The 15527-nt window shown below is 40.2% G+C and overlaps 3 protein-coding genes across 3 annotated transcripts; 2 read left to right on the forward strand and 1 right to left on the reverse strand.

The window, feature by feature from the left end:
• Window positions 1-2947: 2947 nt before the first annotated feature.
• On the forward strand, window positions 2948-10402 carry LOC6649290 (maestro heat-like repeat-containing protein family member 1). The gene is made up of 6 exons (XM_002070960.4): window positions 2948-3197; window positions 4237-4414; window positions 4471-7599; window positions 7676-9248; window positions 9305-9407; window positions 9484-10402. The coding sequence occupies exons 1-6, from the start codon at window positions 3098-3100 to the stop codon at window positions 9624-9626; spliced, it is 5226 nt and encodes a 1741-aa protein (XP_002070996.1). The 5' UTR covers window positions 2948-3097; the 3' UTR covers window positions 9627-10402.
• Window positions 10341-12311, reverse strand: LOC6649291 (aladin). The gene is made up of 4 exons (XM_002070961.3): window positions 11683-12311; window positions 11455-11606; window positions 11017-11393; window positions 10341-10758 (listed from the first exon to the last, which is right to left on the reverse strand). The coding sequence occupies exons 1-4, from the start codon at window positions 12214-12216 to the stop codon at window positions 10421-10423; spliced, it is 1401 nt and encodes a 466-aa protein (XP_002070997.1). The 5' UTR covers window positions 12217-12311; the 3' UTR covers window positions 10341-10420.
• Window positions 12312-13337: 1026 nt separating this feature from the next.
• LOC6649292 (CXXC-type zinc finger protein 1) lies at window positions 13338-15513 on the forward strand. The gene is made up of 3 exons (XM_002070962.3): window positions 13338-13511; window positions 13593-13726; window positions 13804-15513. Exons 1-3 carry the CDS (start codon window positions 13482-13484, stop codon window positions 15377-15379), a joined length of 1740 nt encoding a protein of 579 aa, XP_002070998.1. The 5' UTR covers window positions 13338-13481; the 3' UTR covers window positions 15380-15513.
• The last annotated feature ends 14 nt before the right edge of the window (window positions 15514-15527 follow it).

The raw sequence follows: 15527 nt of genomic DNA on the forward strand, positions 1-15527 counted from the left end.
TCTTTAGATTTCGAGAGATTAAAAAAATCATTCATCTATATATATATATATATATATATATATGTATGTGTATATATATATTTTTTTTGTTTTTATTTCATTTTCATGTTCGGCTTTATTTCGTTCGTAAATGAAAAGTCACTTTAATTGGAATTAAACTCACATCTAAAGTTGGAAAACTGAAACTGCTTGCCAATAGCAAATACAACTCGGAACAAAAGTGAAAATTTTCAATAAATAGAGCAAACATTAGGTTGCTGAGACGAGATGGGCCCAGAATTCATAGAGAGCTTGACTTAGGCATGGGGCGGGAGAGTCCTCTCGTACTTGGGGCAACAAATAACAGCAAAAACAATGAATGGGGGGTGACGGGTGGGTTTCCCCCGGGCCCGCAGTTTTCACAAGGGCCCGCGATTAAAAAAAATATGCACATCACAGTCGAAAATAGCGGATTTATTTGAAGGGAAGGTAGGGGGCCCGAACATGGTTACCCCCGGGCCCTGATTTTCTCTTATTCAGTAAGTTTTCGAAAATCATTCAAAAAGTTTTACAGCCCCTCAGCCTCAATTTCTCTAAGTCCGGCCCTAAACTCATGTTTTTAATATTCCTAGCGACCTTTGTTTAGGATAAATACAAAACGCAGTAGCGAATTTCTTCCCCCATGCAAAGATTATAAAAATATTTGCATATATAGAATAATATGTCATTTTTTTTATCGTTGTCGAATCTAGTTCATAATTTTAATGGGGGAATTCATTGGGGAAAATCGCTAATTTTGAGGAAAGATCGTAAAAATCCCGTTTTATGGGGAAAATTTCCCTCATTTAATCCCCTGAGAATCCGCCACTGTTTCTATTGAGCATTCCCAAAAAGGCTACAAATATGCCAAAAGAGTCTACGAAATATAATTAAACCAATATTTCGTAGACTCTGTTGACATTTTTGTAGCCTTTTATAAATATATACATTTATTTTTTTTAAGGTTTTTAGACTTAATTTTCGTAATACATTTTGATTGAAGAAAAAATAAATCAAATAGAGCTTAACCTTTAATTGAATTGATAAATTAATAATAGCAAAAAATTTAACGAAATATCAACTAAAATTTCATGAAATGTATAAAACTACGAGGCCCTCCCTTCCCATCCTTTAGCCCTTCTCTCATACACCACTTTAAAATTTTTCTTGTCTTATCGATTTTCATTTTTGTTATTATTTTAATTATGTTAGTTTAAGGTTTTTTGTTTTTAAGTTAGTTGCAGTATCTTTTAATTAACATTTTCTCGAGTTGTGCGTTTTTTTGTTTTGTTTAGAACCAACTGGAAAATAAATAAACTATGCCAACATATGTTTCGGATATAGCGATAAAGTTATCACATCGAACACTTTTGAGGTTTCTACGGTTTATGCGGTTGCAGATGGCGATAAGAGTGAATATTGTTGAAAGGCTTTTAAAATGTTATTGCCAAAAGACCGAAACCCGTAATACAGACTAACTATTGCTTCAGTTAGGAACCTAAATATGTATTTATATCTATTAATAAGTTCGAAAGTGCTAAAATTATTGAGTAGTAGTAATTATATATAGGTTTTTTTAAATTATTGTGTACTAAATAAATTAAAAATTTACTTACGAAGTAAACATTGGGATGTTTGGAATACCTACAGGGTATAAACGATCCGCCAAAATACATAAACACATTTACATAGGTCATATTCATATCTGATCTATTCTGATTTTCTTACCTATAAGTTTGATGCACATAATAATGTCTGAACTGAAAGTCACTAAAATTGTACTATATCATATATATATATGAAAAATATCTGCCAGAAAAAAAAAAAAAAACAATTTTTATCAGGCAAACTTTTTGGACCTTTTTTGTCTTTCTTTTGCGGGAAAAAAATACATTATATCATGCATGTTATATCTTGTATTATTGAATAAACGTTTTTTTTTCCTTTTTAGTATATATTTTATCATAGTTTTTGCTCGTGGGAAAGAGCTTATCAGTTTAATTTACGCTTGCTAATTGCAAAGCAACAAAAATATATATATACATGTACATACATTATATTTAATAATACAATAATAAAAATGAATGGAAACGGAGGGATCTGAGGAGCCGAGCCCGAGTGTACCCTGTAGCAACCATAATAAAAAACCAAAATTTTTGAATACATTTTGCATATTTTCAAAACTGATTTGCGATATCTCTTGGTATCAGGGATATACATAGAATATGCAAACGAAAATGCTTAATTTAAGTTAAGCATACTCTTTCTACCTATGCGTGCAGGGTATATAGAAATGGGTAATATCACTTTGTATGTATGATGGTGGCGAGAAGACTGAATGAAGGTCACAAGAAGTATACACTTACATATCTAAACATTTTCCCAGGCCCCTAATGAAGGCATTGTGTGGGATTATTTCTAAAAAATAATATATAAAAATCAACTGGTAGTAATCATATCACAACTGAATATGTCTCATATCACATAGGAAGGGAACAACTCCTTTTTTTTGTTCTCATTCATTTTTGAATTATTAATTATCAAAATTATTTGATCAATCAATGTAAGAAATTTTTCTGTAGATTTTAAGTGTTTTACTGAGCTGAACGCAAAAATGAAATTAGGAAGACAGAAGGCTGTTGTTTTTTTTCCCCCTATGGTGATGGATTTGGTTAAAAAATTATAAAAGACAATTTCAAGAGCAACTTTAAGAGGTCCAACAAAATACATCATCTTTTTAAATTTGCCGCCGACTTGGGGAAGATATCGATAGCATTGTGACTATCGATAATGTCGGTTAACCGATAGGCTTGCTCCGAAATGTCGATTAACCGATAGGCTTGCTCCGAAATGTCGATTAACCGATAGGTTTTTCTTTTCAAATGGGTGTAACGGAATTTAGTATTTTCTTTGTTGGCTGCACCTGGTCACACTGCATCGCCAAACAATTTCGTGCTGTTGTCCCCATCGTATCGCTTATTATTGTTGTTGTTCACCACAAAAGTCGCAATAAAACGCTAAAATTAAAATCTTAGCCAAGCTGGAGAAGTGGAAGAGAACCCGTAATTCCACAAAGAAGATGGACCACCGTCACCAAAGCCCGGTGGCTGGTGGTGGAGCCGGAGCAAATGCCTCCAGTTCAGGGACAGGAACAGTTGATAAGCCATCGATACTGGAAGGTAAAACTGCAAACAGCACAAAAGAAAGCAGTAGAAAAAAAAAAGGAAAATAACACCAATATGACACACTGCCAACTTTCAAGTGTGTGTGTGTGTGTGTGTGTTTATGTGTGAGAGTTGGGCGTTCTATTTGTAGGTTTTACTGATAAAAAAAAAAGAGCATACAAAGCTGCAGAATCAGTCATTGTCATCATCAGTTCATAGACCCAGCTCAGTGTCCTGTGCTAAATATATTTGTATGTATGTATAAATATACATCTACGCATTAGCTTTGGCGCCAGGATACTACGACACACACACACACACATGCGTGAATTGGGATTCCCTCTTTGTTGTTGCCTTAGTTTCAGTTTATTTTTAGGGGAGGACCTGTTGATATTGCCCTTTTCGGTCTAACCCCTTCGCTCCTAACAAATCAAAGTTATGTCTCTCTCTGTGCGTGTGTGTGTGTGTTTGATGAAGGGGGGTGGGAAACCATATAACGGTTTTTGGAGTCAGTTAATAAGACATAGATACAAAGAGAAATAGACAGACACACATGCACACACATACAAACACGCACACATTGAAATAAGCGAGAGGCAAAATGTATTTCACAATTACACCCACAAAAATGCAAACTAAATTTTAATGTGTATATTTCTCTAGCAAAATGTAACTATTTATTTGTATTAATTAAAAGGGCCCATTATTGTTAGTTGTTTATTTCAAGCCATGCGTCATTGTTATCTGGGATGATTCAATCTAAAATATCATCAAAATATATCTACATATGTATGTGTACATACATATATACATAGATATTTGATTATTGTATGTATGCTCTAGTTTTTGTTGTTGTTTTTTTTTTTTGTGGTTTAAGCTTTGGATTACAATGACACGACATAGAATCTGTTTGGTTTAATCATATTCCATTGATTTTTGGAAAGAACAAGGTCTGAATAGTGAATGAAATCTTATTATATGTGTTCAAAAATAATCCTCACCCACTGTAAACTGATTTAATGGCCTTTAATTATTGATTTGCCTACTTCAACAGGTGTCATGCAAAATATATTCGAGGGACTTTCCGATAAGGATGAACAAGTGCGCCAATCTATGCAAATGGCGATTGTTAAGATATTGGAAACTCATTCCGAAACAGCCATTGGCATACTTAACGAATATCGCCTTAAAAATCCAAAGTTGAACGAGCAAGTTGTGTCCTTGTTGTTGGAGTAAGTAAATACAAGCAGAAGAGAGATTCGCTTATTAAAAATAATCATATTTACAGCTGCATCAGGCGAGTTGTTGGCTCAGACGTTACTCTACCTAAAACGTCCCTGGAGAAATTGATTACATTGGCTATCGAGGAGTTAACAAGAAGCGCAGAGCATGTGCCCCATATACAGAATCCCGCTCAGCGTATATTGGTGGCCATTGGAAGAAACAATGAGGGATGTGCCCTGGTCATGGATGCATTGCAGGCGGCCAACGCCGAGAGTCAGGGTGTACCGCATTTCATGCTAATGCAATGCCTTGGCCAATTGGCCATGGGCAATTCGGCTGGTGTAGTGCCACATATTAAGACAATATTATCACAATGTCTTCCGCATTTGGGTGGCATAAAGCAAGATCACATTAAGCAGGCTCACGCCTATGCCATTGGACGTTGCAGTGAGGCATTAATGGAAGAAGAGCAGCAACAATCAGTTGAATCCTCATCCTGCTCCACAGAGATAAGTGTGGCTTATGATGTACTCTTCAATCAATGGCTACATTCCCGTGAACCCAAAGTCTGTGTGGAAATATTGCAAGCTTTGTCCAGTATGTATCCACTTTTGCCAAAGGATCGCATACAGGATCAAGCTGGTCGTCTAGTGCCTCAAATTTTGGCCCTATACCGTCGCAGTGTGGATCGCAATGCAGTCACCCAGTTCCTATGCTCTGTGCTTAAAACGAATCTCTCGCTGCATGCCCAAGTGCTGGATGCCAATATAGATGTCTTAGTCTCGAATCTCTTCGATTTGGTCTGCGTCTATCCGGACTATGAGAAACCCCAGACCGTAAAGGGACACTATGAGGTGTTGCGTTGCTTTCACCTTTTGGCCGGTCATTATTCGATCAAAATCATGGACACTGTTCTGATACACTTGCGAAACAATAGCGAAAGGGAGCGTATTAAATCGCTGCTCATTCTCACCCATTTGCTAAATAGTTGCGCGGCAAACATTGAAAGTCGTTTGCTGCAGTGCATCGAATGCCTAAAGCAGATGATTCTCAGCGAACGCAGCGTTAAAATGAAGCTAACCCTGCTAAAGACAATCGTGGCCTTGGCCCAGAAGTCACACATCCGAGACAAGGAGTTTGTTTGGTTTGTTGTCCGCCATAGCTGCAAATATCAGAAGATTAACCAGGAGATGGGCAGCCGTGAGGAGCATGCCAATTTGGTATTGAGCTGTGAGAATACTCTCTTTATGCTCTCCTCCACAGTGGGAACTTTGGACGAACTGCTCAAGCGGGAGCTCTTGAATTATCTAATTCTACTTGACTATACAGAGATCTGTGGAAATTTGGCCAAATGTTTGGCCAGTTTATTTGCCAAATCGCCGCATATTGAATACGAAATAGCTGGCGAAGAGACCAACGAAACGGCAGGTGGAGGAGCTGAATCATTACCAGCTGGGGCAGCTGGCGATGATCGTTCAAATGGCGCTGGAAGTGTAGTGAAACGCGGCAAAGTTATGGTGCCCACATCAGAAACAATCTATGCCCGTTGTCTGGCTCTGTTGGGCAATCAGCAGTGTATTAAACGTTGCTCAAATATTCTTAGTTTCCTGCGCTATTATTATCCCCAGCTGAATCCGGCATTGGAACAACTATGGGAACGTCGTATATCTGACTTGATGCTGCACATTAATCAGGAGAGTTCGTATCGCCAGCAACTTCATGACTTTATCCTTAGTACCAATGAATTTTTGACCAATCTTGACGATGGTTTTGCCCAACGTTTGACCATTAAGCTGGCAGATCAAATGTACTTGTATCCCATGCAAATGCCACATTCTGAATGGCATCTACCAGACCTATCCGCCGAACGTGGCATGTTGCTGCAAGCTTTAGCATTGAGCCTCCTACAAGTAAACGATGTGGCATGCATCCATACGAAAATTGATTTAATTGTTACCACAGCGCGGCAGGAGCGTTTGGATAAGCATGTAAAGAATTCGGAATATGAGCAACGCATAGAGCCCTGCGCTTTGGCTTTGGGCTATATAGCCCGTCAACATTTAGGACATTTGGTTAAGAAGCTCACCGAATTGGCCCAAATGGGAGGACGAAAGCATTCGACTGGTTTCTTTAGCAATTTACACTTTATCAAGGACACGCACAAAGAGTTGGAGACATATAAAAGTAATTTGCTGGTGATCAAGGCCTTTGGCCGCATAATGGATGAGGCAGATCCATTGCAGTCGGTGCCACATCTCGATGATGACATTATAATGACTTTCCTAATGCAGCAGCTGGCCGGGCATAAAGATCAAACGATTATGAGCGCCATACTGCAGACATTGCTTAGCATATGCCATCAATTGATTGTGACCAAGGATGAACTGCCTGGCACACTAAAGCAGCGCAAAAAGATTATGGAAACTGTGTTCAGCATACCAATCGAGATGCCCTTCAGTGATCTTCCCCTGCTGCCGGTAATACTGAAACTGGGAACAGACTTCATACGCATTGGGGCATCCGAAATGAATGATGACACTACACGAGACACTTCCGGCGGTGGCGACTGTGTGGATGGTGGGGTTATTTTTGAAATTGCTTGCCGCAATTTCTTTAGCTGTGCGCAGCATCTGAAAATGAAATTTGATTCCCAGGAAGAGGATGAGCGTAATAGTTTTTTGGCCAAACATTTGAATGAATCGCTGCCACAATTAAATGCCCTCGTTAGGGTTATAGTCGAACAGGATGCATCGCCTTCAACGCTCGATTTAATTATTGGCATTCTGGAGTCGTGGACACGCGATAAGAACTCCGAGGTACGCATTTGTGCCAGCCATGTGTTCAATAATACACTCGATGTCTATATCAAATCGATGCGAATTGGCTGTGAAGCTCCCTCAAAATTCAATCAGACGGGGCAAATGCTGGGCAAGATAGTCCCACGTTGCATTGACTCGAATGGGACGGTGCGTCAGGTGTCGGTGGATATATTGCAAAAGACCTTGGAAATCGCCTGCGTTTATGAGACATTGACCATAGCCAGCATTGATGCCAGCGCCGATTGGCTCAAGGAGATCGAGATCATCAAGGAGAACATCATAACGGATGATTCGAAACAAATTTATAATCTAGCTGGGGACATAGCAAAGGTGATTGCTCAACGGATCTCTAGTTTCCAGTATTTGCAATTCTGGTAAGGCGACTTAAAAGAGATTACCATCTTCCTGAAAATAAACTAATCCACATCTCTGTTTTTTTTTTTTTTGTAGCAAGACGCTTCTACAATCGCTACACGATCCAGAGCAAAGTTCCACCATTGGGGCCAGTGTGGTCTTAAAGTTTTTCATTCAACAAAAGGGCTCGGAGCTCTTTCATGCCATACCCGATCTGGTCAAGGACAGTTTGTTGGCCCTCCAGCAGTGTGAAGTGCCGCGGGCCAAGTCGGGTGTGCTCAAGGCATTGGTTGCTCTTACCAAACATCATCCCAAATTGGTTTGTGCCGAAATGCTGAATCAACCGCTGCCCCATAATGATCATTTGATTGAATATTGGCATCTTGTGTGCAGCGATGCCGAATTGACTGGCATTGTGCTGGACAATTTTCTGCAATTGTTGAGCGGAGCGAGTCTGCATGAGCAGCCATCGCCAGATGGCGTGGTCTCAGATCGGCCACGTCTGGCTAGTGGACAGCCGTTTGCAATATTTTGTGCCCTTCATGAGATGGTGCCCTGCAAGGATATTAGGGAGCAACTGGAAATGCGTTTTGCAGATATGTTTGCCATTCTATTGACCTCATTGAGCAGCTATACCAATCTAATTGCTCCAATTCATGTCTCCGCATTGACCACCAGCCCCAGCCAGCAGCAGTCGAACAAATCGAAATTTGGTTTTACGCCAAACAAAGAGCTCATCAAGATCAATCCTTGTCAAATAGCATTGGAAACGTTTCAGGCCTTTCTTACCAATCTCGAAATGGATCAAATAGCCGCTGTTTTTACTGTTAATCCGCAACTGGCCAATTGCACAGACTGGAATGGTTTTATTGAGCTGCTCACTCCCTTGGCTATTGGTCTTGGCCATCAGTTGCAGTTGTCAAGTCCACAGATGCGTCAATTGGTTAATTCATTGGGCAAATATATTGCCTCTCTGCATGATGGCCAACGTGTGGCCGCTGTTGGCCTCTATTCACGCCTGGTGCCGCTTAGACCAAATGTGGAGCTGTCCAATTGTATTATAATGCATCTAAATGCGGCTCTTAGTGATCCGAATGCTGTTGTCCGTGGTCTAGCCATTCAGGGCATGGGCTATGTGGGCCAACTGGGTGAACTTGAGGCGACACGTTACTCGGAAATGGCCATAGCCGCCCTCCTCAAAGGCGTAGACGATACAGTCAGCGATTGTCTCATCAATATACCGCTGGAGAGCATGCGCGGACTGTCCAGCATTCTACAAGCTTTGCCCAGCGGACGTGTCGAATCTTTTCATGTGTCCCTGGCCATTCGAATACGCCCATTCTTTGGCAATTACTCACTGGAAATGCGCGAAGCAGCCATCATTCTATTCGGCGATCTCTGCAAGGACAAGCATGACGATGGCAGCAGCTCACCCACCTCATCCATGGAGGCGCTACGCGAACAACTCTTTGCCAATCTGTTTCCATTGATCCTTCATCTCAGTGAGACAGACGCCCCATCCATTTGCAGTGCCTGTCGTGGCACATTACAGCATGTGTGTCGTCTACTCCATGCTCCAAAAGTAATAGAGATGGCTCAACAACAGCTGGCCGATGAGCACATTCAATTCAATTTTTCCACGTTTGTGGTGGATTTTGTTAAAATTATTGTAAGTAGCCATAGTCGAGTGATAAGGGCTTCATTATAATACTCTAAATCTTGTAGGCTTTGGAGTTAAGTGATCATATTCAGGATTTTATTGACTCCTGTATGCCAAAGTTACGTAGTCAATGGCCCGAGGTTCGTAGCAGTGCCGCCATAGTTATAGGTAAGTCAGAAGATGATATATACATTCTATTTAGATCATTCTTCTAAAGTCTATTTTGTTTTTTTTTTTTTTCCAGGCATTCTTCACAATTTTCTGGTTGAGCGAAATAATCAAACAGAATCTGTTGCTACCAAAATTTCAGTACTGCTCAAGGACGAGCATCCGACTGTACGTGCTCGGGCTGCAACTGCATTGGGTTACTTCTTTGGTGACATTTAAAAAATTTCAAAACCAAATTGGAGCCCGGAGCAAGGGGACCAAACAATATTATTGAATATTCAAAAAGAAAGAAAAAAAAAACAAAAATAGGGCTTTAGTTAGTATTGTGTTGAATGGATATATGTTTCCATTATAATGTATGTTATATATATATATATATATATTGTAGTATTTTCTCCAAGTGTGATCCCGCCTACGCGTAATTTGGCGTAGCCTATATAATCATATATTCCTTGTTCTATTATTATTATTATTATTGTATGTTTGATATTTTATTAACTGTTTTGTTTTGTTATACTTGTGTGTTTAAGAAGAGCATAATGTAATCAATTCATTTGTAATACAAATAACACTCTATTCTATATAAACAAATATTCCCGTAGATGTTTTGAGGAAATACAGTCTGTGGGAGAGAGAGAGTAGAACATATTTCTCAATTAGACAGAGAAATGTGTAAGTAGAATAAAGACTATCGTTTTACGTATTTGATTTACAATCCCAAAATTATATAAAATATTCTCCAATTGTGGAGTAAAAGTCAATATATGTATACCAAAGTCAATAATGTTCAACCACAAAATCTTCATAAAATAAACAAATAGGATTTGGACGACGTGAGTTCGCAAAAAGTCAATTAAAATCCAAATCTTAATACAGTCTCTCTGACTCTCTCCCTCGTTAGTAATGTTTCCAAAATGTTACATTAGACAATTCTTTTCTTTGTATGTAACATCGCTTTTTATTCTTACAAAACAAGAGAAACCAATTAAAAATGATTGAAAACTAAATTTAAATTAATCAAATGCATAGTACTGAATGCGTGCCGATGACCAGGCAATGGTTAAAACCGATCTATCATTATCATTATAGAGGGGTTGAAAACATATATAGGTGGGATATTCTGTTGCAGTTTCCCCGCTCAGATAATAGGCAGCCGAAATTTGTAAGTCGAATTTCTGTATAAAAGTGCGAAAGACGGCAATGCAGTTGGTTGTCTTGAAGGTGATAACCAAATAATTTCCATGTGGATCCCAGGCCAACTGTTGAACAGGGCCGCCGATTAAAGTTTGATTACCATCCAAGCTGCAGGCGTTCAGGTCCGCTATGGGTAGTACTTCCTTGTCATCAGTTGCTGTGGAAGAAATTGAAGGAAATAGTTAGCATACAACAAGTTTCCTTTGTATCGCTATAAAGTAGACCCCATTTTTGATTGAATAGCTTGTAATTGATCGTATACAGGCGGTCTGAAAACTGATACAGCCGCCAACCTGTGATCAATCGAGAATTTGATCTTGGACAAATCTAAGTGCAAGTGCCAGGCCAAACTTTCAGGACAGACACTAATTAACACATTTGCCCTTAACTTCCAAACAGCCGAACATCTACTTACATTTCAACATTTGTTGCGGGACAAATTGCAAGCGATATAGTATAGGTTCGGAAGTGCTAACAAAGAGCAGGAAACGTCCACAAGGTGACCAGCATGCAGTTTGAACAGTCCCTCCATTGCCACATACCCAACGTTCTGTCGTCCATTCGTTATAGCAATTCCACACACGAAACACCCGATCCACAGTGCTGGCAAAGAGCCAATCATTATCGGGTGACCACTTGACCAGGGAACCGGGTGGTCCCAAACGTTTCAATACTTGCATTTGGCCACTATCCGGTTCCCAAATGAGTATAGATCGATCACCAATAGATGAGGTAGCTAGTAAGTTACCATTCTTGTTCCACTGAAGAGAAGTGATAGGCAGATTGGCCGGACTGCAAGAGTATTAAGATGAATTGAATGTTAACTTTAGCTATGATTATAATATCCACTCACTGCTTGAATGTCTGTGTGGGCATAGTTGTGCGACCCAACTGGACATTGTTGTCTACAATCCAAAAGCACAATCCTTGGCGGCAGCCTATAACAATTTCCGCGGGGCAAAGCGGACGCCACTCCAGGCAAGTGATTTGTGTTTGTGATGGACTCTGCAAAAGAGGCGAGTTCATTTGAAGGAATCTTCAAAAAAACTTCTAAAAAACAGCATGACTATTTCTGACTTACCTTCAAAACAGTGGGATTAGCATTGGTACTCTTGAGATAGATGCGTACCGCATCGTCTCCTCCGACTACAGCCAGTCTAAAAGAATGTCGATGCCAGGCCAAGCATCTCACATCACAGGTCGCCCAATCTCTTGTCTCCATATACTGAGCAATCCTCTCCTCGCCCACTTCCTGTATGTAGGGAAATACCTTTTGCTTCAATGAGCCGAGGAAACCCAACAAATGGGCTAAATGGTCGCCGGCCTTTCCTATCCATGGAGCCTGTTGACGAGTCGCCTCATTCCGAGCCTCGGCCAGGCATTCCAAAAAGCCGGCATCAAAGAAAGTTCGAGTAATGCGCTTCAGGACACTCTCGTTCACTGACATAAATCTCTGTCCTCCAACAAAGCGTTGACCGGTGTTGTGGTTAAAGATTTCATTCTTGAGATTTATTTTCGGATATCGGTCCAATTCGGGAATGTGATTGTGTCGCAATGCCAGATCGGGAAGCATGGAGACTGGTGGACATTGCTTTAAATTAGTTAAAGCAGCCATTGTTTAAATAAAGTGTTCCAAATTCTTTACAAGAATAACAACAAATTATTTGTAGCAAAACGCGCCATTAATCCTATCGGTTGCCAATGACGATAACAATTAACGATCAATCTTGCAAAATATCTGTCCATGAAGTATTTCTTTTTATACCCTTGCAGAGGGTATTATAAAATTGGTCAGATGTTTGTAACGCACAGAAGGAGACGTTTCCGACCCCATAAAGTATATATATTCTTGATCAGCATGAGAAGCTGAGTTGATATAGACATGTCCGTCTGTCCGTCCGTCTGTGCGTATGCGTTTTACTCAGCCGTCTTAAGAGTTATCGGTCTGAAATTTTGTTTCGGGGTTTTTTATTACCCGGGAAAAATAAAGTATGAAATTCATAAGGATCGGACCACTATATCATATAGCTCTAGAAGAACTAGAAGAAACATTTTCATAAAAATTGGAGTATGCTATGAAATTTACATATGTGATAATATTGGATATAAAACCCCAGATCCCAAAATATGAATGTGATCGTGCGTTGCTTTGCTTTGGGAATAAGGGAAGAAGAAGAACAAATTGTAAAATAGGGAGTAAAATTGTTTTGTTTGTATATTGATGAATTGAGTTGCAGAAAACAAATTTTGAACATGTAAAATTATTATTACCAAGGACTGCAAGGGTATATAAACTTCGGCATAGCCGATGTTAGCTTCTTTGATTTAATTATCGAATTATCTTTGCAATGTGAAGTCAGTCACAGGCGCCAATGTGACTCCCAAGTCACAGTCGCAGTAATTTTGTCCATCTCTAATTTTTACATTACGTATGTATATATCGATTGTCTGTATTAAAAGCGTAATTTTAAATTTAAGTTTGTTGTATTTTAATTCTCTTACACAAGTAGAAAAAAAATAAGCAACGAAGCAATGGAAAATAAAGGAAAAAAAAATATATTCACAACTATTGGGTGGCTTATAGAATTAAAAAAAAATGAGTGACATTTTTGTAAATTCAACATAATTTAAAAAACATAAGTGTTAATGTAGATTTTCTTTTTAAAGTACTGACTAAGTTGTATTAATTATGTTACGCACCTATTTTTATTTTATATGTGGGCGTAAAGGAAAAAAATATAAAACATAAAAACATGGAGAAACTAATCATCGATGTTAGAAAATTGTTAACATCGGTGTATCGATTGACAACATTACAGTTGTTGTTTCCAGCACTAACAGTTGGTCCTCAGCGTTTTGGGAACATTATCAGAAGGTATCATGGCAGAAAAAAGGAAATACAAAAAGACCGTAAGCATTTCACTTAATAAATACGATAATTTTAATCATTGTTTTGATTGTCTATGGCTGGGACTCGTGGCGTCTGGATAGAAAGAGGAAATTCGGCGGGAAATTGCACGTGAATTCGATTTACCCGAGCGTAAATCCAAAATAGCTACAATTCTCAAACAGGATGATCAGGCTTATTGCATATGCCGCACATCCGACTGTTCCAGGTTTATGATGTGAGTAATAAACTGGTTTAGATCAATTTAACCATAAAGGCATAACCATAACATTGACTGTTTGTTATTGTTTTTAGCGGTTGCGATGGCTGTGAGGAGTGGTATCATGGCGATTGCATTGGCATCACCGAGAAGGAGGCGAAACATATTAAGCAATATTACTGCCGCCGCTGCAAAAAAGAGAATCCCGATCTACAGACCATATTTCGATTGGTTGCCACCGAAAGAACAGCCGCCTCAACAAGTGGTACGAATTCGGGACCGGGTCCTGGCCTGGGGTCTACAAATGCTGGTGGTGTCCAGCCAGGACTGCCAGCGCCTGCCGTCACAATGAAGCGTAAAAACAGCAATGCCAGGGAGCCCAAGGGTGGCAAACGTTGCGGCACATGTGAAGGCTGTCGTCGTCCCAATTGCAATCAATGCGATGCCTGTCGTATTCGTGTCGGCCACAAGCCGCGCTGCATTTATCGGACATGTGTGGTACAGGCCGCAAATGCTGGAGGAATGGCTGCGACAACGACAACTGCCGCTGGCCGTAAGCGAGAAAAGGCGACAGCAAAGGATCGAAATCCCAAGGGTATGTCTGCGCCACCAGTTAGCCCCGAAATCTACATAAATCCCGAGCTGGAGGGTGTGCGGCAATGTCATGGTCCAAGCTGTCGTTGCCAGGCACGGCCACAAAGTAAATACTGTAGCGATAAGTGTGGTTTCAATTTGGCCACCAATCGGATATTCCAAGTCCTTCCACAGCGTTTACAGGAATGGAATCTGACACCCTGCAATGCAGCTGAGGAGAACCGTACGCAATTGGAGGGCATACGACAGAAACAGTCGATGGTGCGTTTCGCACTGGCCGAACTGGAAAAGCGTTCCGATGAGCTCAATATGGTTGTGGACCGGGCCAAGCGGAGTTCCATTGACACGTCGCGGCAGCAGGATTACGGAGATACTGCCGAGGATGAGCAAAGCATGTATTGCATTACCTGTGGCCACGAGATTCACTCGCGGACGGCTATTAAGCATATGGAGAAATGCTTTAACAAATATGAATCCCAGGCCAGTTTTGGCAGCATTTTCAAGACCCGTATGGAGGGCAATAATATGTTCTGTGATTTCTACAATCCGGCCAGCAAAACATATTGCAAGCGACTGCGTGTCCTTTGTCCTGAGCACAGCAAGGATCCCAAGGTCAGTGATACGGATGTCTGTGGAGCTCCGCTCGTTCACAATGTCTTCAATCCAACTGGTGAGTTTTGCCGTGCCCCGAAAAAGAATTGCTTCAAACACTATGCCTGGGAAAAGATTCGTCGGGCTGAGATCGATTTGGAGCGAGTGCGTCAATGGCTGAAAATGGATGACCTGATGGAGCAAGAGCGAGTGCTGCGACAACAGCTGACATCACGCGCCAATTTACTTGGCCTTATGCTTCATTCCACCTACAATCACGAAGTTATGGATGAGCTGGTCCGAAAGCAGCAGGAACATTTGGCTGAATTTGAGAAGCAGAAACGCCGACAAGTTCATCATCAGCAGTTGCAGGCTCATCAGCAACAATTGCAAGCTCAGCAACAGTTGCTGGCCCAACAACAGATGTTACAGCAGCAGCAACAGCAAAAATTTTTGTACCAACAACAGCAATTAATTAAGAAATAAACACTTCAGAATAAATAATACCTTCCCTTACTTTAAGATCTCCGTTCCCATTCCTATGCAATTGTAAAAACCTCAATAAATTGTTAAATTAAAAATGGACTTAGCCAGTTAAGCTTAAGTATTCAAAACTTAAACACAAATGTATGTA

This window comes from Drosophila willistoni (genome assembly GCF_018902025.1).
Source record: "Drosophila willistoni isolate 14030-0811.24 chromosome XL unlocalized genomic scaffold, UCI_dwil_1.1 Seg141, whole genome shotgun sequence".
NCBI classification, from domain to species: Eukaryota; Metazoa; Arthropoda; class Insecta; order Diptera; family Drosophilidae; genus Drosophila; species Drosophila willistoni.